The sequence below is a fragment of the Arvicanthis niloticus genome, chromosome 7 (genome assembly GCF_011762505.2).
Source record: "Arvicanthis niloticus isolate mArvNil1 chromosome 7, mArvNil1.pat.X, whole genome shotgun sequence".
In the NCBI taxonomy this organism is placed as follows: domain Eukaryota; kingdom Metazoa; phylum Chordata; class Mammalia; order Rodentia; family Muridae; genus Arvicanthis; species Arvicanthis niloticus.
Genome location: NC_047664.1, coordinates 76,374,025 through 76,399,057, shown reverse-complemented (window position 1 = coordinate 76,399,057; position 25,033 = coordinate 76,374,025). Strand labels below are relative to the sequence as shown.

Sequence of the window (25,033 nt, the reverse complement as noted above, 5' to 3'; positions counted from 1 at the left end):
CTTTCAAGAATATCCAAGACAAAATTCTCAATGGCGTGCCCCTGAAGTACCTGACATCCGTAACTAACAGCTACTCGCCTTACTCTAATTGAAGCCAATAGGAATACAAAGAAATGTTTCAGACAGAGCACGGTAAACGGTGACAGTCTCGTACGTGACGACACGACCTCCAAACCAGCTAACTTTGGAAAGGTGCAGGAGTGTAGCACTCCAGTGCAAACAATCACTTCCAGGTTAATGGCCACACATCTCTAAGTGTGGCCTAAAGGATAAAGGGCAGGAGGGGGTGGGGAAAACCGTGAAGGCAACATACCTGAATCCTGTAGGACAACACATGACCATGTACACACAGTGATCACGGGCAATGCGGGGGAGGGCAACCTCAAGGTAACCTCCGGGGCACAGTCTACAGGGTACACATTAAATGCTTTCCTGGAATGGCAGCATTACATAAGGTCTAAGGAATGGGTACAGTATGTTGAGTATAGATAAGAGTGTGGTTAAGTGCAGGAGGGTTCAAATAAATAGATCCTTCGGCACTCCACTCCGCCAAGCCTCTGTGGTGGCTTTGGGTAAACTCTTCTAGACATCGAGTGACATGCAGGAAAACGGAGAGAGACAGGAGCTGTGATGGAAGCTGTTTAACATCTTGGGTCCTGGAGAAGGACCCTCAGAGATTCAGGGCAAGAAGTTCCCCGACATAACTCATCCACACGCATGCACACACGCATGTACACACATACACGATTATATAGATACTGACTGGCCCGATGCCCGGGACGTGCCTATAAAAGGCTGAGTCTGTCTTTCACTTCCTGCTATGTGAGGATCCAAACCAGGACCGTACTGTTTTCTCGATCCTGTGGGAATCCTGGGTAAGATGGTGACCTTTTCAAACAGCCTCAGTTCTCCTGCCTGCAGAGCCACTCTGACATGGAAGGCTCGTTCTGCCTGGAGTATCTACAGAGCAAGTATGTCGGCTAAGAGGTCTCCCAAAGATTGTGCTTAGCATTTATACTTTTATTTAAAAAAAAAAAAAAAAAAAAAAAAAAAGACAACTAAAAAAAAAACCCATTAACTGTTAACTTCAAATTTGTATGGCTCTTAATCTATTCTTACACACAGCAGACCTAATGGCAAGGTTGTACACAGAAACTGAAGCGTGTGGGGAATCCTCCCGCTCTGAAGTATGAATGCATACAACGTATAGGTGAGTATATACAAATGCTGGCTAGGGAGGAAGCCTTGTCTCCAATTCTACTCCCTGACAGCAAACTATTTAAAAACCAGGTCAGTTGTACAAAAGCCCGTGCAGCAGCCCAGAGTAGAGCATCTTTGTTCACACTTCCAGGGCTCGTTCCTTCACAGCCTAGGTCTTCTCAGCGTGATCAGACTTCTTAAGCCCAGATGTTCTCACGTGTCCTCTGTTCTAATAATGGTCTACTTTCCGCACAAAGGGCTTGGGTTTCCCTTTCTAGTCTTGCTACATACATCTCCCCATCATTATGGAAAGGCTCCCTGGGCCAAATGGGACTACTTCTATTCTCCAAAATTAACTACTGGCCATACTTTTCAAACACACTCAAGAGGAGCACCGTGAAGAACTCTGGGCATCCCATTTCACCCCACCCTTCCTCCTCTAAAGCAGGAGTCCTCCTGTTTACAGTAAGAGCTACTTTGCTATTGGGAAAATATATACATACAGTTCGGACCTTGGAAGTGGGACGGTGGCTGATGGCAAGAAGCAAATGTCATCGGCCACTAAAGTGTGCTCATAAAGGCAGAATCACAGTGGGGGTGGGGGTGGGGGTGGGGGACCCACTACCCTGGAGTAGGATGCAAGTCAAATGAAAACCAAATAACCATCATAGAAACCAGAAGAATAGGGTTGGAGACAGCAGCAAAGCCTGTTGGACTTGGTCTCTGCTCAGGCATCTTCGTGCACGAGCAGAGGCTGCGTGGAAGAGGCGCTGCTGCCGACGGAGTTGACCCTCACAGAGTGGTCCACCACCACAGGGTTCTCTGGGTTGAGGTTGCAGTTTGCTAAGTTGGAGTAAATCTGTGGAAAAAGAGCCCAGAGTCAAATACAGCAGCTTTGTGACGAACCCAGTGAACAGGGCCGCTCATAGCTGTAGAATCCTCAAGACAGGGGCTTGGTAAGAAACAGTGGCCAAAACCAAGACTGGGCTTATACATCCGTGTCCCCCATGAACGTCATTTCATAAATGAAGTATAACACTGTTTGCAATGTTCTGATGGGGTGTGTCCGAAAGCAACTACTAGCTAGCCTGTGAAGGCGGCTTGAGGATCCCTAGAGCCAACTGCAACCCAATGGCTGCTGTAATTTGCAGCGACACCCATGACTCTTGCAGAGGTCGTTTGTCAGGAATCAAAGCACTTGGGTGGAAAATGGTGTTTCATTTGGAATGTGCTTTGATGCCCTGCAGAGCAAGCATTAACTCAAAAGGATCAGTGGTGTGCTATTAGAAACGATAGTTCCCAGCAGATGGCTCGGGGGAGGGGAAAAGCGGCTTAAATGAAGTCTGGTCCCGGTAAAGATGGCCAGTTCCTCCTCAGAAGCAAAAGAGGAAATAATGGATTTAGTTCATTCCACACTCCCACATCACTGGGAGGGATGTCCTAACTTCAAACAACCAACCCTTCTACACTGCTGCAGGTATCATAGCCGTTGCGCTGGCTGGCTGGCTGACTGTTTAAAGCTCACTTGACTGTGGTAACAAGCTATGAAAAGCCATGACTTTCATTCTAGCTCCCCCCAACCCATCCAGGGTGACTGACCCTGCCATGTGATGAGGAGACCAGACAGTCCCATGATCAACATTCCAGGACTGGGAGGAAGCACGGCCAGGCCTTATGACAACATCTACTTCTACATATCTGAAGACCAGCCCCTCTCCTGCCCCTTCCCCATCGAATATCTCTCTGGATTAGAACATGGGGGGGGGGGCGGCTTCCATTGTTTTATCTCCATCCTCAGAAGGAAGCCCAGCTTATAATTCAAGCCAGGGAGGTGGGAGAGATTGGTCCTTGTCCTCTGAAGCCTGAGATCTAGACCCTAGGATAAGGAGAGGATTCCAGGCCTGGCCTGTCACTCACATGCTTCGTGCTGTCTGAGATCTGCTTCTCAATGAGCTGAACAACCTGCTTGAATGTCGGCCTTTTCAGGGGATCAGCATCCCAGCAAGTCTTCATGACATCATACCTGCAGAAAGGGGGTGGGAAGGGGGCGGGGGGTGTTGTTTGTCACTCCCGGTGCCCGTAACCTGCTTTCTGCTGACCAGCACAACTTCAGCAACAAATCTGGGGCTCTGTGCCATCATGTGCGAAGTGACGACATACAGAGAATAACCCAGTGACATACAGAGAATAACCCAGTGACATACAGAGAATAACCCAGTGACATATAGAGAATAACCCCCCCCCCCATGTGTGTGTGAGATACTGTCAAAAGCTCCTGTGCTATCAGTGACAAGAGATTATGAAAAGAACCACAGCCATGACATTTGAGCGGGGTGGCAGAAGGAAGGAACCAAGTGACATTTCAAGCCGTGCTAGCAAAGACCGTCAACATTTCTGTCTTTCTAAAGGACATTATCGAAAGGAAAGGCTTGTGGTCCCTTACATTTCGGCAGGTGCGTGCTCTGGACTGAGCATCCGGAAGCCTTCCTTGATCATCTTGTAAAACTTGGAATCGACCGGCATCCCTGGGTAGGGGCTGCTTCCTGGGGTACAGAGAGGTGGCAAACCAATGTCAATCTGAGTGGACAGGATACCATAGAAACCCCCAGAAGTTTTGGACACTGAGGGCATCTTGGATAAGGAACATTTTACCTAAAGAGAATAGTTCCCAGAGGAAAATCCCATAGGACCAGACATCACTTTCAAATGTGTACACGCAGTTGAAAATGCTTTCCGGTGCCATCCACTTCACGGGCAGTCGTGCCTAGGAGGAAACACAGCAAATTCAACCAGTTAGTGAAGCGGTTAACAGGAAAAACTGCAGTCCTGCAGGAGCGGATCTGGCTGGAGGGCAGGGGTGAGTCCCACTTAACAAGACCCTGAGCCTCCAAGACCTCCAGCCACCTCTCCTACTTATAATTCACAATTCTAATATGTCCCTTTCAAATAGGGGTGTTGAGTCAGTATAGAACTCAATAAACTAAGAACAGAGAAGTCCACGGGTTCTAATCTTCCAATGATGGCCTTGAACAACCAAGAGACTTAGTGTGTCTTCCTTTTTTTGCTGACAATGTATATGGCCCCTCCCAACTAGAACTACATTTCCCAGCCTCCTTTGCAGAAAGCTATAGCCAAACCACTTAGTTTTAGCGGCTAAGATCTAAATTTTATGCAGTGGCATGAGAAAAGAAAAAAAACAAAAACTTAAAATACTGTGGTTTTATATACCAGGTCCTCTTTCTTGTGGCATCCTTTCACTCATCTGCCTTATACCATGATGGCTAGCTGTCAGTCCGGTCATCTTTGACCAGTATGAGGAAGGCTACATGTAGAAATGACAAAACAGAGAGGCAGAAGGATTCAGTGCTAGGTAGTGTTGTGGAATTCTCTGCCTGGTCTGCAATCCCTTCCCATTCACTCTCAGATTTCTGCCAAGTGCAACCCTCTCGACCCCTCGCACACCAACTAGAGAAGTCGCCATAAGCCAGGCTCAGAATCATCTTTTGCAAAAACCAAAAATAACTTCAAATACCAGGAGTTGTTTCATGGGACAAATGAGGTAATGGAGGAAAAAAAAATGCCTAACAATGTCCAACTCAGTAATATTTACTCAGACTAGCAGGCACTGGTGAGCTGTGGCTGTTCTGGGGGCAGAGGGAGGGGCACAGTCAGTGCTTACGTCATGAGACTTTCAGGCCCCTTCCACTCGGTCAGGCCAAGCTTACTAGGGCCATGCCTCTTACAGTCTATCAGGATTTCTGGATATTAATCTGTCACATGAAGCGAAATCAATCCTTTAAATCCGTTTATGACTGAACACTAGGAATAGAGCCCTTCTAGGGCTGAGGCTACTTTAGCGTGGGGGATGGGGTGAGGGAGAGAATGATTCACAAACTTTAAAACCCATCTACTATCTATCCCCAGATTTTATGCTGTTTTTTCAACAGGAGTGTTAAGCTAGGATCTATTAGTGCCTTGAATTCAAGGGGCCTGGGTACCTAAAAATTAACTTCTAAGTGAAATCTAGCATTTTCTAAAACTAGAAAAGGCAGTAAAAGAGGCTTGGTAACTTGTCCTCCACAGACAGACTTCACATCTGATCACAGTATTTACAGGAATTACAAAAGAAAACCTTCATTCACCGTCCCTTTGAAATCGCGACAGCTTTTATAATATGTTTCTCCCTGCAATAAAGAAGTGTGTGTGTCGTCTACCGTTACACTTGCTTTACAAAATTTGATGCAACCGTCATTCAACATAATCTGCTTTTCTTGGTTAAATATAAGTATTCCATTCGTCTGAAATGGTGTTCTGACAAGAGGCCCAATAGGCCCATAGACTTAGAGCCCAGCGTGGAAAATAATTTAGAATTCACAATTCTTTGAAAGAACTTTCAGAGAACAAAGGGACTTTACAATGACTACACTTAAAATTCCACGCAGAGCCACATCACATACATTTCCTCGTTCAAAACTTTCTCAAATAATTGGCCAGTTCAACGGCTTGACTTGTCAACTGCAGAATGAGCTACAAAGGTGCTGGGGCACCACCTCTGTCCGATGGTTTGGGTTTCAAAACACAAAGCAGAAGAATGGGCCTGGCCCTGTTCTGAGAACTCTGCCACGTAATGTAATAACTCCTCAGTACTGAGTCAGCCCCACCCCCTGTTACGGGACCAGGTCGGAACTCAGCCAGCCTGGGCCGAGGCACTGACTTCCTTATCTTGCTCCTTTATCCTGGAATACTGAGGCATTTCCCATCTTCCTCAAATATTAAGCCAGGAAGTTGATTTCATCAAATCTAGGGGAAAAAAAAAAATCTGACCTTGACAGCCTTTTCAGAACCGTATGATTGAGCCAGGATATAAAGCCAGCAATGCCCTTACAAAGCCAAGTCGTGCACAGCCTACCAACAGAGGAGCCGCGGTGATGAACGAGAAGGAATTGCATTTTCATGACAGACACAAAAACTGACCTCCAGGAATAAATATGGACTGTTCAAATGGGCTGGGGGTGGGGGGGAAATGCACCTAAGAATATATATCTAGGAGGTTATGGCTTTCCATACCCAGTGGCCCCTGCTGACTAGCTATCTCAGATATAAGTCACTAAAATATACTGGACCTTAGTTTCTCCTGCTATAAAATTTGGAAGACAATATGTTCTAAGGTACCAGGTTTGTTATGAGGTTACAAAAAAGGCTGGTGATGAAGGATAGCCCTTTGAAAAATTCACTGTGTACCACAAGCCAACCATTACTTATGAATCTACTTAATGGCCCTATATTGACTGAGCATCCAAGCATTGTATACAGCTAACTCTGACACCATCTTAGACAGTAGTCATTTCCACATAGTATTTCAACCGAAGTGGGGAGGGAGCCTACTGTGACCTTCAGGTCTGCATTTGTTAAACAAAAATCAAATTCATTGCTATTCTCAGGCTATCATGAAATTGTAAGGCTATTTTTGTTTCTTTCCCCCTAATAACACAAGTATAACTAAAAATCTCCATGAAAATTTCGCTAAAACAAATGATATCAAAAGGCAGGAGTTGGGGTAAGATGATCATAGAAAACAAATTTAGAATCAAAACTGGATACCAAAGCTCCGTGTGTAGACTCGTGAGACAGAGAAAGGCACTCACATTCCCTTTCACCACGTAATTCGAATCATTCCTGATGTCCCTGGCTAGACCAAAATCACAAATCTTGGTGATCCGCCCGTGAGTGAGGAGGATATTCCTGGCTGCCAAATCTCTGTGAATACACTGTTGGGGGAGAAAAAGAAAAATGACAACAGCCATTCATTTCAGCTCTCCAAGAGAAGACGATTTTAATACTACAGTGGTATTTACACAGGAAAAAAACAAACAAACTTTTGTTTTAAAGTATTTAGAACACCAAAAATAAAAATTATGCCGCAAATGATATTCACGTTTTGTGTTTCACAGGATTGGGACTCTAATGACTATAATTGCTTTCCAACCCAATTCTAATAAACGTCTTTCTCCCCTCCTTCCATTCATAGGAAAATAGATTATAAATAGTCAAATCCCATTTCTAAAATGAAAGTTCATTTTGTATGCATTTCTTTGAACACTCTCTCCTAAAGATGGTTCACAGACTCAACTTGAAGTCTTCTCCCAAGGACACAAGAAAGAGAGTCTTTTATTTCAGCCTGTCTTTAGTTTGGTAATTACCTGGGAATGTCACTAGAGGAGGCATTGTGACCTTGCTCTTGGCCACGCCTTCCTCCCTGGGAACAATCCCATCCCTTCCGGAATCAGTTCCACCCCTCTCTTTCCATCTCCATCCTTCCCCTAACTGCCCCTTGCTCTCTCTGACCTCTTCTTACTTCCTGAGACTCCATGAGTCACATACACAGTATGTGGGTCTCACCCGAGGGAACCTGGACATAGGCTTTTCCAGGCGTGGCAGCAGTGAGGCACACACCCCTGGCTCCCCCATTTTCTGATAAAACCATTATCCTTTTATTTTCTAGAAGGATGTAGATGCGTATCCTACATCTTAAAGCCAACGCTTTAAATGAATTCACTGCATATAAAAGAATATTCGTGGAGGCTCATTTAGACAGGGTTGCACTTTCAAGCTTATAAATTAGAACAGGAATTCCAAAGAGACAGCAGTTGGAACGTGAAGAAACGAAATTTCCTCTGCTTTTGGTTACCACATTTCAAAATGGCACTCTGAATTCTAACTAGGACTATGCAATGTTCAGGGCAAAAAAAAAAAAAAAAGAAAGAAGAAGAAGAAGAAGAAAAAAAAAGGACTCGGAGCCTCTCGTGAGACTCACTGCCACTGCCACTTACGTTCTTGGAGGCGAGGAACGCCATGCCCTTGGCCACCTGGTAGGAGAAGCTCAGCAAATCTTCCAGGTCCAAAGCCAGCTCGTCATCTTCCATGATGGCAGGAGTCACGTCTCTCTCTATATACGAGTCTATGAGGAAGGCAGCAAGCAAAAACAACCCAAAAAATACAAAACAAAAAACAAACAAACCCTTAGTGATAAGGAGAGGAGAGAAGCAGCTGCAATACCAGAAGCTGGCAGTGGGTGAGCAGTGTGAGCTCCTGAGCCAGTCACCTCCCCAGGGAGGGACAAAGGTAGACACTGAATCACAAAGCCAGTAGCTATCCGATAGTCCCCCACTGGGTTCCAGAAACCTTAGGATGATGGTGGGTCTGTCTTCAAAATCTCACAAATGTAACAGTGAGAGAGAGAGATAAAAACATGTGCTTTTGCCTGAACCATCTACTTGTGAACCTTAACTGCCAGCGGCCATTTGCTTTGCCTCAGTAGCTTCTTCCTGGGAGTACTGTAATCACTTCAGTTAGTGGGAAAGAGGCAAAGTCCCTGTCCCATGTTTCTTCAGAATCAGCACCTGACCCCTAACCCCTCTCCCTGAGATAAGAGAAAAATATGGAACAGGGTTTGATTACAACCCCTGGGTGTGGGGCTGCTTTGGCTTCTTGGCGGGTACCCACCTACTCTTGTGGATCTCCTTTTGTCTGTCTTGGTTGGCACGACATAGGAAACACCAGGTTTCATGTCCATATACTCATTTGAACTGTCACTGCAGGAGAGATGCAAGACCTGTGTCAGAACTGAAAAGATCAAACCAGCGAAGCAGGTGGTGGCATGGCACTGACGGAGCCACTAGGCTCCGGCTCCCACCCACTTCACCGTGCAGCAGACTGACTTCAGGGCAAGAAAAGTAATGCAAGCGTTGAATGAAGTTTCAAAATTGGGTTCTGTGAGTGAGATATGCGTATTTGGCATTCAATGTTAAGGTCCAATTCTCGGGGAATTAAATGTCGTTGTGTGTATGTGTGTGCGTGTGTGGGGATCTGGTTAGAAGAGTCCCATCTCAAGCTACAGTGAATTCAGTGGGGGAAAACAGAGCTAAAAAATGTTACCTCAGGTTACTTCACACTCTAAATTAGCCCCTACTCAGACAAGTAGAAAGTCAACAGGCACTTCCAAGACATGTGAGGGGGGAGATGGTGAACATAGCGATGAAGGGAAGAAGGTTTGAAAAAACCAAGTTTGGTTCAGATAAACACCAATAATTTGGATGATTTTCTAGACCATCTGGACCTCTTGAATCTGCAACATTTGGCTGGAGACTCTTCAAGATTTCTAGTACTTCCTGCCTCTGATTAGCATAGAAACACCATGACAACAACCTCCTTCAGAGCATGCTGGTGGCTCCAAACCCATATGGGATCGCAGAGCGCAAAGAACATCACACAAGATCGAGCCATTCAAGCCCTTATTTCAGAAAGTTAAAAAAAAAAAAAAAAAAAAAAAAAAAAAAAAAAAAAAACAAAAACCACCACAGGGTCCAGTCTCTTGCCTCCGTATGAAGAGTCTATGTTCAAGAACAACTAAGAAAAGGTGAGTTTTGTGGCATTTTAGTACCTCGTTAGACAACTCAAGTTTTTAGGACTAAAATGAAAATATGAAGCGTCACTTGGGACTTTCAACTTTAGTGGTGGGAAAGGCTATCTGAGGTAATCACCCATCAGTAATTACTGAGGTCTCCTTGGAAGCCTGGATTTAAGACTTCAGAAGACAAAATCCTGTCATTTAGAAACAGGGTACAGTTACTATGGCATTTCATGATTTCAGTTTCTGGTACTGGGATTTGAACCCAGGGTAAGCATGAAACAGAAGTAAGATCCACTACCCAGTGGAAGCAGTAAAAAATACAAGGGGATGATTATGATGTCCACTGGGCCTGAAGGATCTCAAGCACATGCAGGAAGAAAGGATGGACAAGCCACTGCAGAGATTTCTACTCTGGTTGTTCATCAAACTACGTTTCCCCCAAGGCACTTGAAACTGCATGTACATCATCCTTTGTGTCATCATCCGTGAGAACAATGTCCATGAGGTCCAGAACTCAAACAATGCTCTTTGATAGTGATGTCTTTATAATACAGTAAAATGATGGAGCAGGGGCGGGGGAGGGAAGGGGATACTCTATGCTCTTGGCCAGTCTGCAAAGTCTCCAGGACTTAGTGACCATGTGACAGCCTTTACCCTCTTCCCTGTGACACGTCTGGTTCCATAGGACTACCTAAGGCTTAGGGGAAGAACAGAGATACACATTTGCAAGAAGTCAGTGACAATCTCAATTTGAATCTTCAAGGGTACTATCTGAACTTCCGAAATAGTTAATCACATTTAAATAATTTAATAATTCTGATTTCACACCTAGGAGTACCTCTGCTCATTTTTTTTTGAAGAATCAGCCTTGATTGCAAACCCTTATGACCCCCTGAACTGCTTGTCAACAGCTGACTACTTATGCAAATCAGCCTTACCAGGAAGACTCCTTTGCATGTAGAAGGTTCTTATAAAGTGCCGTTTCTGCCTGCTCTTCTTGCTTTGAGAAAATAAAAGAATCGCGTTTTCTTCTCAAAAAATTCAAAAGATCACCATAGCAACAATATTCTGTAATGACCAGGGTGGGCCCTATGTGGATATAAGAAAACGTTAGGTACAAGCAGGATATATATAGATAGCTAATCCTGCCTCCCCTAGAAATACCCAAGGGTGACCACACTATTAACATTCAGCCTCGGCAGCTAAGCCTTCTTAGTCCCAACATAATTCTATCTATTATCATCACTTATCAAAAAAAGGGCAGCATTGTGTTGAGTGAAATAGAACAAGCAAGCCCCTTTCTACCTGGATGTCTAAGTGACACGAACATTAGGGGCCAGGCGTGACTGCTGGCTTGGCAGCCACAAGTGACTGCTTTCAAAGGTTCTGCTATGATCAAGCTTCCTACAGATCCTTTGATTCACTTCAGTATACGGCAGGCGGGGTTCTGCGTCCTCGCTATAATATTATTATGAAAATGAAGAACCCAAGCTGCAGTCTGGTAGGGAAGTAACCACGGAACAGCCAGCTAAGCCCACACTGGAAAGTGGGCGAAAAACCTGAAACGACCTGTTTTTTTTTTTTTCTTCTTCCTGATCGTTACTACTTGAAAACAGGAGCTGCTGCTCGGAATGTTGAAAAGCATTACGGGCTGTCTGGAGACACTGTCTAAAGCTGACGACTGTCCCGTGGTTCTCTCCAGACAGACAGCAAGAGCTCACTCTACACACCTCTGTTCCTGCAGAACAAGATGTCTTCTGGAAATGTCAAGACATCCTTGGTGGGATCACTGACTTAGAGGTTAGAACTACCTGGAAGCTTTTTTTTTTTTTAAGGAAGTGAAAAGCTTGCTCTACTTGGTGTGCATCTGAGAACTGGGAGGCTCGGGGCGGCTTTCAGTTATAGAAGGTAAGTCAACATTATCTCCCAAGTGGCTGATTATGGCCCAGCAATATACCAAGCTACCCCACCCCTCGAGATGCTACAACTAAAAGCTGTACCTCTACCTGTTTAAGCTGTTTGAGGGGGGACAGTATTATAATTCAATACACACACTGCAGTGTATAATGAGGAAAGGTGGGGGTATAAGTGGATCCCCATAAAGAGAAATCCTGTGTGCTCCCAAAAGTCTGTTGGAGTTTAAAATGTTGATCTACTGAGGGTAGAATAGAGGTCCTTAGGACTGTGGAGAGGGAGGGGAGAAATAAGAATCTGAGTAATGGGCTCCAAACACAGCTGTGGTGAGTAGTTCTAACACTCTACAACATAGCGAGACACGGACACGAGTCTGAAGGGACACAGAAATGATTTTAAAAAAATCTACATTCTTAGGAATACTGTGGAAAACCAAACCTAGCAAAATAGAACAAAATGCTAAGTTTAAAAAAAAAAAAAAAAAAAAAAAAAAAACCTCTCAAATAGGCTTATAACTAAGCATTGCCTACATCATCCTTTGATAACGGGACAGACAGCAACAGGTGCTATGGAGACAAGACTCACCGCCCACGGTGCATGCTCCGAGGAGGTTCACAATATTCATGTGATTGCCCAGGTAGCTCAGGACCTTCAGTTCTGACATCAGGGCCTCCCTTTCCGTGAGATGGGCGCTTGCTAAAAGGGAATACGGTGTATTTTAGCAAAACAAAGGTGGTGGGGAACCTGTTAGACAAACTGGCCAGTACAGGCAGTGAGCAGCGCCCCAGAAACACTTACGTTTGAGCATCTTCACGGCAACCGTCATGGCAGCATCCGACTTAATCAAGCCATATGCAGTGGCCTCAACGACCTTCCCGAAGGCACCAGCGCCCAACGTCTTTCCTTTAGGAAGGAAGAAGGCAGGGTCAGGTCAGCCGGAGGGCCAATAGTTCTCGAGGTTCCCAAATCAACAAGCCACGTGTCTGGAGTCAATTCTCCACAGGGTTCTTTTTGCTAACCCTGCCAACTTCTGTGCACTTTGACAGAAAGCACTTCTTGTTTCAGGTGAAACAAGACAAGGAAGCCACTGTGGGTTCCTTACCAAAAAAAAAAAAACACGTACACAAAAGGGCTGCGTGGAAAGCCCCTGCTTCATACTGACCAAAACTCAGCCTGTTTCTGGGAAACTCCCATTTGTGATCATAAGGAAGTTGTGTCGGGTCTATGTAAACATAATTGTTTCCATTTATCTCCTCGACAACCTTCCATTGTACTTCATACATGGGTTTCTAGAAGAGAAAAGAAAGAAAGGATGTGTCACGGGCTGAACAATCAGTGCCTCCTGTCAGTGTGGCGTCCCAGGCGGGGAACAATTCGGTGCTCACCTGCAAATATTTGTAGGCGAGAACCATCACAATGACCCCCATTACGCCAGCTGCGACCACAAAGCCAATGAGCAGCGGTGTGAACAGGGTGTGGGCCTGGATTTGCTCTGCAAGGGAAGAGAATTGTAATCGTGAGCCATCGGCGGGACAACAGCCTGGCCATCACCACCTGTCCCAAACTAAACCGTGCCCCTCATGGCACATGCAGGGAACACATCTTTCTCTTGGTATTCAAATACATCACCTCTCCCTCTCCTTCCTTTACTTATTCTTGGTGCTAGGGCTGGAGCCTGGGTATGTGTTCTGGCACAGCACAATACCCACAACCACACCCTTACAGGCTGCATAGGCACCTTTAAAGATGTAAGTTGAAACCAGAGTACAGAAAAAAACTAACATTTCTGAAGTAACACACATGATGTAATGCTGTTTTGAATGAAAAGCAACATCTGAATGGACTTCCTTTCCGGGTGGTTTACATTTGCTTCTTTCTGCTCTTGTACATTTCTAAATTTTCTACACTGAACCTTACTGTCTGCCACAGAGAAGAAAGACTTTTTTTTTTTGAAGCATCCTTATCATTGCTCTGTCTGGGGAAATTAACAGAGAGCAGAGTTATGATTCGGCCTCTCCTCATCCAAAAGCTGAGGGCACACAACTTTTCGGCATGAGTCCTATGGCCATGCTAAACACCACAGAAACTGGGCACTAAAAAAAAAAAAAAAAATTCTAGTGCCCAGTTTCCTTGTCTCAGATGTACCCATTCATCAATGCCTTCAAAGGTCATCTGGCCTGCTAGTCACTCAGTGGACAAGGAGCCTAGTTCACAGAGGCCAGCCACACAGCAGGCAGTGGACTCTGTGTGATTCTGACAGCGCAGATGGGCAAGTACATAAATACATACATACAAATAAATAAAATGGGAAAAAACTATTTGCTGATAAGATCACATAAAGAATACTATTAACATTTTTGATACAGATGGTTAGCAAAATATACCTCATCTTAAATAACTGAAATTTTAACTTGAATTTAACATATCCAATGTGTCCTAATTACACTGGTGTATAGGGAAGCTCCCCTACCCAATTATAACTGTATGTATGTTACTCATTGTCTAGAGGTTCATACAAATACACAGAGACTTGGGAAAGAAAAATGGTCAAGATTACGTCAGTAAATGCAAAACTTTTATCAGCAGGTTGGTACAGAATGAGTCTGTGAGTTTGATGGCAACATGGTGGTGTGATGTCAGTATTACCGGAGATGATATGGCCCATAATGAAATGGAAGTAAGATTATGGTATGGAAGACAGAGCCTAAGCACCCCTTAAATTGGATTAAAAGGAAATATACCTTTGTTGTTACCTTTAAATGCAAAGTTAAAGAAGGCGGAACTCTTGCCCACACCATTGGAGGCCTTACACTCCACTGTGCCATTGTGCCGGAAGACACTGGAGTCTATGGAACTCTGGACCGCCAGCTTTCCAAATGGCAACACAGATACATTCTGGATCTGTACATCCACTGGTGGGACAGGAACGGTACACCTGCAACAAGAGAACAACAGTGTGGGCTTATGCCAGGAAGCCAATAAAAGCCTGCGGCACCTTGATCTGGCACACTTGTGTGGCAAAGCTAGAAACTCAGGCTCCCTTTCGCAGCCCCCTGGCCAGGACAGCCTGAGGAGAAGAGAACCCCTGGGGGCCCTGTGAGTGTGGAAGGCACTGCAGAAGAACAGAAAGAGAAGTGATGGTTTAGGGCTGGACGTGGACTGCTGTCCTGACTCTTAGTGCCCTACCTGGTGACTTCTACCAGGTTCTGTGAATTCTCCAGGGCTAGGTTTCTAAGGCAATACCATCTCCAGAACTCAAAAATGGACTAGAAATGGCTGCCACCATCAGATCCTGCCACAACAGACTCTTAGAAAGAACTGTGGTAGCTGAAGCTGAAGAGATCAGAAGAGGAAATCAGAAGAAATCAACAAGAATGAAGACAAGAAAGACTCAAAAAGTTCCATAAGAAGGAGCCTGAGGTCCAGAGTTGGAAGCAGGTACCATCGTGTGGCAGTGGGCACTCTGGCTGCTGGATCTTCTCTTTGGGCGGCAGTCCTGGGACACCTTTTCCTATTGTCTTCTAAATACCTACACATGTTGGTTGTTTGTCCTGTCTGCTCTCTCTCCACCCATAAAACACAGTACACCAAGGCAGACACGTGGGCACAGCCTAGCGTGGTGTCTGCGACACTAGCATTTGGCACACAGTCAGCTTCCATTTAAACATTTTGCTGAGCAGAAGATATCTACTCAGGCCATGTCATAGAGGAGACTATGTTCAGAGTTTTTATGCCCTCTTTATTGTTCCCTCAAACAAAACGTTCTGCTAGAGCCCACACTAACAATAATTCGATACAATCAGTCCTGATATGTTGTCATAAAACATCTTCCATGAAAAATAAAATTTCCACTACCATTCTATTTATGAGGCCAAACTAAGCCTTTAAAGCTGGAGTATAACACAGTGGATTATGGGTAAAAACGGCAAAGTTGACCCCATTTTCATCTTCAGGTAATTCGAGAGGACAATTTAAGGCTTAAAGTGTGGACTTTGAGGGAGAAGTCACACAGTGGCAGATGCTCCTTGTGTCGGGGGCTGGGCACCTAATCAAGGAGAACACTTTTTGTAAGCCCACTGCTCACAAATGCCGTACGTATGCTGCAATTGTGCGATCATTACTTTTTGGTTACTTAGCAATTAACTTCTGAGGTAATTTTTTTTTTTCATGATAACTGCAGCCACATTTCCCACACACACTACCTCCTGTGTACAGAATGGAAATCTAATTACTCCGTCCTTGGAAATTGCTTTATCTACCTGCAGGCTAGAAATTGCACGATAAACCCAAAAAGATAACCACCAAAATAGAGAAGTCACTGGGTAATCACTTTTCAGCAAACAAAATTAATGTCGACCAGGAAAAATATAGCCATTATCCCCTTCTTAAGAAGCCTCACAGATATAGGCGGGAAAAGGAATAATCAAAAGATAGTCTTTTATTCTAAAAAAATAAATAGCAAGTCTGAAAACACATTTGAAATTCAAGTGAATAATAGTCCTTCCCTTCTACATTTTAACCAGTGCCAAAAATAATCCTCTCACCTTTGCTCTGCCCCTGTACAAAAATACCAATCTATCGTGGGCTCCGGGAATCCCTCTGCCACACACTGGAGCATGCCATTCATGAGCCTGTCATATGTCAGGATTACTGGTTTTGCTGCAGGAAGAGAAATAGCCACGTCAGTTGGCTGAACAAGCACGGCGTGATTTTTCTCAATTCTCTTTCTCATCCCATCCCTAGAACCTTCTGGAGGCAGCTGAGGAACCCGAGGGACTTGGGAGACATCCAGAGGTAGCATGAGGATTCAGTGGGTATCACAAAAATTCAGTGGGCATCACGAGGGTTCAGTGGTATGCTGTCCAGCGCTGCCTGGACCTTCCCCATCCCCAAGGTATAGGGACCCCGAGAAGCTCTGTAGACCAGGGCCTGCAAGACCAGCCTGGTTAGTTTCTGCTTTGGGTCAAAATCAGCTTTCTTAACTTGGACTCCTTGCCAATAGGGCATCAAGCCACTCTACCTGCTCCGACACTTTATGTCACTATAGGGACTGGAATAGATGCAATTAGAAGTTGTTGCAGAAAATAGAAGCTGTGCTTTCCTTTCAGGATGTACAAGAGGTGGTGTTGGTAAAGGCTGGACTGCCTTACTTACAGGAAATCTAGACCATGACAGTGAATGGCAGTGTGAGAGGCTAAGCCTTTATTTCATACAAAACGCACACAGAGAAGGAGGGAGAGATCAGCCCCAGAGTTTCCTTTATACATGTATCTACAGCCTGGGTATAATCAGCAAAAACATAAATTGTACCAGCGGGAAGACTCTAATTTGACAGTCCTGTGTAACTACAATAATCAATTTGATATTCGACAATTTCAAATTCCGGAAATTATTTCTAAAGTAAAAGCAAGGTGAACTTCTAGTGCACGGTTCTAGTGCCACTATAATCCTTGAAGGCCTCTGGTCCTTTGAGGATGAGTGTACTTAACAGACGACATCGTGCAGGCAGAGACGGCAAGCATGGCCCGGTGCATCGCAACAGAAAAGCCCAGGGCTGTAAGAACCAGCAAGGCAGGTGTGCAGTGGACATCCAACTGCTGATGAAGCTCCTGAGTCCCTCCTCTTATTTCTATTTCTTCATTTATAGATAGGGAACAACGACTCCCATCTTACAGGATGTTAGTTAAGTAACAGAATATGCAAAGAACTAAAGGAGGAGGGGTTGTTGAGCTGTCCCGGCAGGTAAAGATAATTGCCACCATCCTGACTAAGTGATTCCTGGGACCCACAGGGTGGGAGGAGAGAGAACTGACCCCCACTGGTTGCCCTCTAATCTCCATGTGCGTGTTTGTTGGCACACACTGCCCCCCATATACACAAATAAATAAATGCAATACAAAGTTTTTTTAAAAGAATCAAGAATGACTCAGATGACATATTCTTTATTATTATTATTGTTATTATTATTATTATTATTATTATTACTATTGCTGCTGCTACTGATTTGGTTATTTCCTATTAGAATACATACCAGGGAGTTAGCTACACATATTGCTCTGAAAATTGCTTCTTTAAGATAGTGTGACAGTGTGTGTGTGTGTGTGTGTGTTAACCTGGAGTGCTGGAATTCAACATCAATTATACACAGACTAATAAGAGCAATAGATGTGAGACAGAAAGGCTGACAGATCAGAGTTTACAGAGTTCATCTCCCCCCAAAGGAAGGTAATGATCAACAGCATCTCTGCAGAAGAACCACTCAGCACCTCACTCCCTCCGAGGCAAGATGAGTTGGCAGGGATCAGTGTCCACATGCATGACACACCCACCTGTCACTCAACCTGGTCCTGCTGATGGCAAGCCGTTTGGCAAACACACACAAAAGAGCCACTGCTCTACAAAGCTATCTCAAGGTAGGAGCATCCTTGAGGACTTGGATCTAACGCCAGCTTTCACAAATAGAGCAAGAAGATGAGCTATCGTCTTGCAAAAGCATCCATCTGGCAAGTTTCATTTAATTATCATGGGCAACTGTGGGATCAGGCTGAAAAGTAGGACACAAAAGAACAGTGGACTCATAGGAGCATGCAATTGTACTGGAGACTGCGGGAGCCATACGGTGGGTCTCTCTGGACTCGGTGCAAGAAGTCACTTCCTTTTCTAAGCAACCCCACTTCTCCCAAGCCAAGTTGGTTGGTCTCTATCCCTGTTCCTGGAGCCCTAAGGAACACTTGACTTTATTACTTAACTCATGCTTTTTTTTTGCCTCTTCCATCAGACTTTCAACGACAGCAGCTGCATGTTAGACTAATGGTCTGGTGGCAGCAGACACATAGTAAGAGCTGGTGAATAAATACAAGACCACCCAAGGGAACAAATGCTCAATGTCACAAAAAAGTAACTGTGAGAAAAATCTAATAGTGGCTTTCCTGGCCAGGAGACCTAGTTGCTTTATTCTTGCAGAGAAGCAAGAGACAGAAAATCTACATAAACTCCTAGACATGGGGAGTTTGTATATACTGACATTAACAATGATTAAGGGCCGGGCAGTGGTGGTGTGCATGCCTTTAATCCCAGCACTCAGGATGTAGAGGCAGGCAGATCTCTGTGAATTCCAGGCCAGCCAGGTCTACTGAATGAGTTCTAGGACAGCAAGGGATACACAGAGAAACCCGGTCTCAAACAAACAAAACAAAAAATGAATAGGGGAATCTATGTAGAGGCAGCACGTAGCAAGGAGATGGCAGGATTCAAACATCCTAAGTTCATTAGGTGGACCTGCTGACACTCTTAGCCCTCAGCCTTGCGTAGGTCCATCACATTCTAAGATGGGCTTTTATTGTTTTTTTTTTTTTTAATTGGGTTGACACAATAGAAAAATAATTCCTAAATGCTGAAAGAATGCCTTATGGCAATGGTTCTCAACCTGTGAGTCCTGACCTCTTTGGGGGTTACATATATGATATCCTACATATCAGGTAGTATTCACTGCAGTTATAAAGTAGCATTGAAATAATCTCATAGTGGGGGGGGGCACTGTAACACGAGGAACTGTGTTAAAGGGTTGCAGCATTCAGGAGGTTGAGAGCCACTGCTTTGTGGGGCATTAATAGTGCCGACTTCTGGCCAGCAGGCTCACAGACAGTATCTACTTTATTCTTCTCACCTTTTTTCCTTATCACACAGAGAATGTGGAGCCAAAAATGAACATACATATAAAACATTTTTAATTAAAAAATTGGAACAGCTCAAACTTGGGCCATCAATTACACTTTGCTTTTGTGACAAGTCCTCTCTAAGATCCAAGCCTTGGAGCACGACACCTGGGAGCAGTTACATAATGGCCAGTCCGAAACCAGAGATGCTGTGGTCTGGCTGGCCTACTTGCTCCTATGTCTTGGCTAATTAGGTGAGTTTGTTGGTTTTTTGTTTTTTGTTTTTTTTTAAAGTTGCTATCCCAGGTAGGACATAACCTGAGGCTAGTTGAATTGATTCTGTCCTGTTGAGCCTCAGAGAGTCCTAAACCTTAGCTATGTGAGAAGCTAAATGCAGATTGCTGCCCCAACCCCCAGCTTCTAACAGTGAAGGATCTGAGCCAGCCAGCTTTGGTTTTGTTGTTGTTTTTTTAAAAACAAAGCGCCTTAAAAATAAAAATAAAAAAACTAATAAAAGCCAGAACTAGAAGCATGCCAGGGAAGCAGCCCACGGGTGATGGATCAGAATCACCAACTCTTAAGGTACACGTGGCTACCTATGAGGACGTGCCTCCTACAGTTTTGTTCTCTTAATCTTAGTCCCAGCCCTGTCCTCAACACTGGTGGTGTGATGCCTCATTCTGAAAAGGCTAAGTCCTGCTGGCCCAGCGTAGGCCGTCCTCGGCAGGCCGTACTAGGAAAATGTTTAATGCATAAAGAATGAGCTAGGTAGAACTGATCCCCAAAATGAAAACCTGAGCTTATCTGCATTTTATAAGTGGCTCAATGCACCGTGTATGGCATTAAATATGCATTTCACTGCTAAAGATACAAAACTGCAATTCTCCAGGTTAAGTCAGAGCGTGGTTTCGTAGGCGTCCTGAAATAAGTAGTAATATCAAATGACACGTTCCCTAATTCCTCCCAAGTTGGGGTTTTTGATAAGCCCAAGAAATGTCTAAGTGATATGTTTCCTGGGCAGAATTTTTAAAAAATAGCCCTTTCCATTTGAAAAACACCATAGATTTAAGCCACCCCAGTGTCCCCAACATCACTGATTGGCTTGTAGGCAGTAACTGTGAGAATGTGTTGCTCCTGCAATTAAAATCCAAAACATCGATTTACCCGGCAGATTGGTGATTTTGAAAAATATCCTTCTCACCACCATCAGGTCCATGTGGAAAATAAGAACAAAATGAATTTTAGGATCACAGTACACAGAACAAGAGCTGGCAGCGAACCCTGCAAGGCTCCAGGCCACAGAAGCTGCAGGACTTGCCTTCCAGCCACCTCCTGCAGGCAAGTGGCTCTGAGAAGAGGTGTTCTCTGGCCCTGCCCACCTTAACCAGCTCCCATGCTGAATACAATTTGCCTGCACGCTATAATCAGCAGGCGAGGGAACACAGACTCGGGTCTCCAAATAATAAAAGGCCAAATGGAGAGTGGTTGGAAGGATGAGTTTCTGTTTTTATATCTCTGGGTTTGCTGGGGCAGAATGATGACACAGTGGGCATTCACAATTCGTCACCGTCCTGGTTGGGTCTGGATAGAAGCTACAGTTCTACAATATTGTTAGGATGAGAGGAAATGTCAACCAGCTCAAACAAGACTATAAACTAACTGTAACTGACAAAAAAAAAAAAAAACTAACTAAAAGAAAAATTATAGGCATTGTGTCACAGAAGTCCCCACGATAGACACTGTGGGGATTTATTGCATTGTATCCCTTCTTACAGATATTTCAGCCAGAGTCTCACATAGCTCAGGCTGACTTCAAACTCCATAAGTAGCCAAGAATGACCTTGAACTTTGAATCTTCCTGCCTCCAAAATTAGAGTGCAGAAATTACAGGAATACCCTACTAAGCTCATTTATGTCGGGGATGAAATCCAAGGCATCTCCTTGCATGTTAAGTAAACTTTACAAACTGATCTACACACACCATCAAACCTCAAACAGTCATTTCAAAACAGAAATTTGTCCAATAAACAAACAAAACAAACAAACAAAAAAACCCATCAACTATATATTTTAAATGCCAAGCCCATTTTAACAACAAAATGTCACTTTAATGCAGTGATATTCCCAACTAGATTATGAGTTTAAACTTGTATCTCAAAATCTCTGACCTTTAATTTTTTAAAAGACTTATTTACTTATTTTATGTACATGAGTGCCCTGTCTTCATAAACACCAGAAGAAGGCATCAGACTCCACTACAGATGGTTGTGAGCCACCATGTTGTTGCTGGGAATTGAACTCAGGATGTCTGGAAGAGCAACCAGTGCTCTAATTCCAGAACCATCTCTCTAGCTCCAATCTCTGAACTTTGTAACTACTTAATTTTTTTTTCTTAATTTGTTGGCTGCTCAAACCCAGAGGCCACCTATATAGTTTTCCAAATCCCTGTTCTAAAACACCATCGGAAAGAGCCCCTAGGGGCTGGGGAGCCGGATCAGTGGCAGTGCTTGCCAGACAAGAGTAAGGAACAAGTGACCAGAGTTGGGATCCCCAACACCTACTATATAAACTACAGACATGAGGAGGGAGGAATGACAACCCACCTATAATCTCAGTGCCTGAAAGTCAAGACCCAGCATCCCCAGAGCCAGATCGCTGCCCAGGTTTGCTGAGTCAGCAAGCTCAAGGTTCAAGTGAGAGGCCTCACTTTGATACATTGGTTCTCAACCTTCCTAATGCTGTGAGCCTTCTTCGTGTTGTGGTGACCCCCAACCGTGCTATTATTTCATTGCTACTCCCTAACTGTAATTTTGCTACCGTTATGAATCGTAATGTCGATATCTGATGTACAGGATATCTGATATGGCACCCCCCCAAAGGGGTTACCACCCACGGGTTGAGAACTACTGCTTTAATACATAAAGCAGAGTGAAATGGAGAAAGACATAAAACATCAACCTCTGGCCTCTATACAGACTTGTGCAGCAGTATGCCCATGTGCACACACATGGGAACACGCAAACACATATGCAGGCTACAACATACACAATCTAAAAACAACAACAAAAGGCAAAAACAACCTCCACTCAAGATGGAAATAATGTCTCTACCTGGAGAAAGCCTTTACTCAGTCTTACTAAACTCAACTTATAAGATCCTCAGTGCCGTGTGCATCCCAGACATGAACCTGACCGTCCATCACAGAGCAGCTAAGCAGGCTGCCAAGGTGCACGGGCACAGGCTGAAATGTTATTTTTCTACTCTGTAAAGTAGGTAATTCATTCTGCCACATAATTCAGAGGATATTGACATAATGCCCACAGAAAAAAATTATGTACCTATTCTTGGATTAATTTAAATTCCTGCTGAATTAGAGGCGACCCTGCATACATTTATAAACGAATGGGGCTAATTTGATGTAAAAACACATCTGGCTCAAATGCAAAGGAAATTTCCCCAGAACAGAAGGTCCACAGAATAAAACGGCTACTCGTGCTGTTGTCTGGAAGAGTCAGGAGGCGACTTCATCAAAGTTTACGTTTACACACTGAACTCACTCCTTTGCTTTTCTACCATTTAATTTTTAAAAAGAAAAAGGCTAACCATGCAAGCAACATAGGCAACAAAGGGCCCCATGACTGAGGCAGGTGACTGAATTCTCTAAGATGCCTGGCATTCAAATAGATACTCCAATTAATGGCACACCCCAAAGGGTGGATTATCTTATGAGACATGAAGGAGAGTGATAGTGACAACATGGGACCAGAGAAAGATGTTTACAGGTATTTATTTACTGCTGCCTTTTTCTTATTTTTTTTCAGAGTAAAAGAGATTCCAGTTCTATGCTAACAGCTGGTTTCCATATCTGTCTCCCTCCTATTTCAATATCTAAAGCCATTCTAATATCTAGAGATTCTATTTCTATGAAGAGATGTAATGCCACACACATTGAGGGCCCAGTGAGATGGCTCCATGGGGAAAGGCTCTTGTGTCCCTAAGCCCAGCAACCTGAGTTCAATCCCCAGGACTCAGATGGTGGAAGGAGAGAACTGACTCCCTTAAACTGTCTCCCAAACCTTCCCATTCACACTGTGGTATAGACAAACTCATGACTGACTCTGTATTCACACTGTGGCACGAATGATCGTGTGACTTTCTGTTCACACTGTGGCATGATGGACGTGTGAGTGTATGCACACAACATAAAACAACTGTTGAAAAAAAAGTCACACCAAAATAATACTCATTCTAAGGGGCTATAAAAATACTCAAGTCTGACCTGATCTCAAATTAATGTACAAAGTCTACAAATAGATTAATGTCAAAAGGCTGGCAACTGTTCCTACACAGAGTAACTACTATACTAAGACAACCTGAGAGCTATTCTTAACTCAGAATGGTCCTGAGAAATGACATTGTGTGGAAGACACAGAGCACGAGATACAGTGACAGATGGCGACTTTGTAACTTCCAGGCACTTAGGCAAGGTCACACATTTGAGATTAAACAAGATGATTATAAACTCCTGACAGGTTTCTTTTAAAACTCTGTCACATCATGTTAGAACCGTCTCACTCCTTAATGTCTCAAAAAATTGTACGCAGCGTGGGATTAAAGGGATTATGAAAGATCTGCACAAAGAGATAGCAGAGGGAGGCTGCAGAACAGTGCTCTATGACTGGAAAGACGTTCTCAGTACATCTGCACTCAGCACTAAAGAGTCGGGATATAAAATAACACAACCTCACTTTTGTTAAGATTTATTCACTTTATCTCATGTATATGACCGCTTTGCCTGCATGTATGTATGTGCACCAAATGTGTGCCTGTGCAGGGCATAAGATCCCCTGGAACTCAAAGTAATGGATGGTTGTGAGCTACCATGTAAATGCCAGAAACCATGCCTGAGTGTTCTGTAAGAGCATCCAGCTGATGGCCTCATAGAAACATGCATGTGCACGTATATAATATAAACATACATGCACACACACACGCATGTGTCTTGCGAGCAGTCTGGAAGAAGATACAAAATGAGGGATAATAGCAATGGGAAGCAATGAAATGGCAAAAAAAAAAACAAACAAAAAAAAAAAAAACAAAAAAACTTTTGGAGAGTAAATATAAAATTTTCTTTTCATTTTTGCTTTGACATTTTCCGAGTTTAACAAACCTCATTTCTGAAGTTAGGAAAAGCTGAATTCAAAAACACATAGATACGACCAACTGCATTGCAAAACAGCCTGTGTGTAGCCTGTTTGCCAACAGGGAAGGTAGACCTGTCAAGCCGACCATGTTGATCGCTTCAGACCATCTAGGCCTGATCACTCAGCCATCTGGATCGCCCACCTGGCTGGAATCTCAGGGTCCTTTACCAATGTGAGAAGAATGGCTGCCTGCCTTCAGGGACAGCTCAATTTGGGGACTTGGAGCGAGTCTGCCCTTGAAGATCCTCATGGAACAAGACAAAGTTGCAAGCATGGACTACTACATTCCAGCCTCTGTGGAAGCCCCACAGCTTCTGAGAAGCAAGTACATAGCAAGGCCTTCATGAAGTACAATTCTATATTGTTTCAGAATCCAAACTACTTCCTCCAGGACCAAGCCTCCAAGCAGGACTCGAAGGCAAAAACCTTTTCAAATAAAACCCCATAGAGAAATGCACTAGAGTTTTTCAAACATGACAATTTGGGCAAACAAACACTTGTTAGAAAAATCTTATATAGACACACACACCCATCCTTAATAGAAACGTCGGTGCTGGGAATGCAGATCAGATGCAGGAGGCATTGAGAGGCCTTGGAGTTCAATCCCAGCATCAACAATCAATCAATGAACGGGAGAAGGAAAGAAGACA

The 25,033-nt window shown here is 44.0% G+C and overlaps 1 protein-coding gene across 2 annotated transcripts in view; it reads right to left on the bottom strand.

Annotated features, from left to right (window-relative positions):
• Window positions 1–208: 208 nt before the first annotated feature.
• Window positions 209–25,033, bottom strand: part of Kit (KIT proto-oncogene, receptor tyrosine kinase) — an 80,331-nt gene continuing 55,506 nt past the window's right edge. Inside the window, exons 8-21 of one of the 2 annotated variants that reach the window (XM_076938662.1) lie at window positions 16,069–16,183; window positions 14,266–14,459; window positions 12,910–13,016; window positions 12,687–12,813; window positions 12,323–12,427; window positions 12,110–12,220; window positions 10,549–10,699; window positions 8,704–8,792; window positions 8,031–8,158; window positions 6,846–6,968; window positions 3,853–3,964; window positions 3,644–3,743; window positions 3,118–3,223; window positions 209–2,059 (exon numbers count right to left, since the gene is read on the bottom strand). In XM_076938662.1, coding sequence (XP_076794777.1) covers window positions 1,928–2,059; window positions 3,118–3,223; window positions 3,644–3,743; window positions 3,853–3,964; window positions 6,846–6,968; window positions 8,031–8,158; window positions 8,704–8,792; window positions 10,549–10,699; window positions 12,110–12,220; window positions 12,323–12,427; window positions 12,687–12,813; window positions 12,910–13,016; window positions 14,266–14,459; window positions 16,069–16,183 — 1,700 coding nt within the window. In that variant the 3' untranslated portion in view covers window positions 209–1,927. The remainder of the gene's footprint in view (window positions 2,060–3,117; window positions 3,224–3,643; window positions 3,744–3,852; window positions 3,965–6,845; window positions 6,969–8,030; window positions 8,159–8,703; window positions 8,793–10,548; window positions 10,700–12,109; window positions 12,221–12,322; window positions 12,428–12,686; window positions 12,814–12,909; window positions 13,017–14,265; window positions 14,460–16,068; window positions 16,184–25,033) is intronic. The other variant, XM_034509300.2, reaches the window with a different exon arrangement.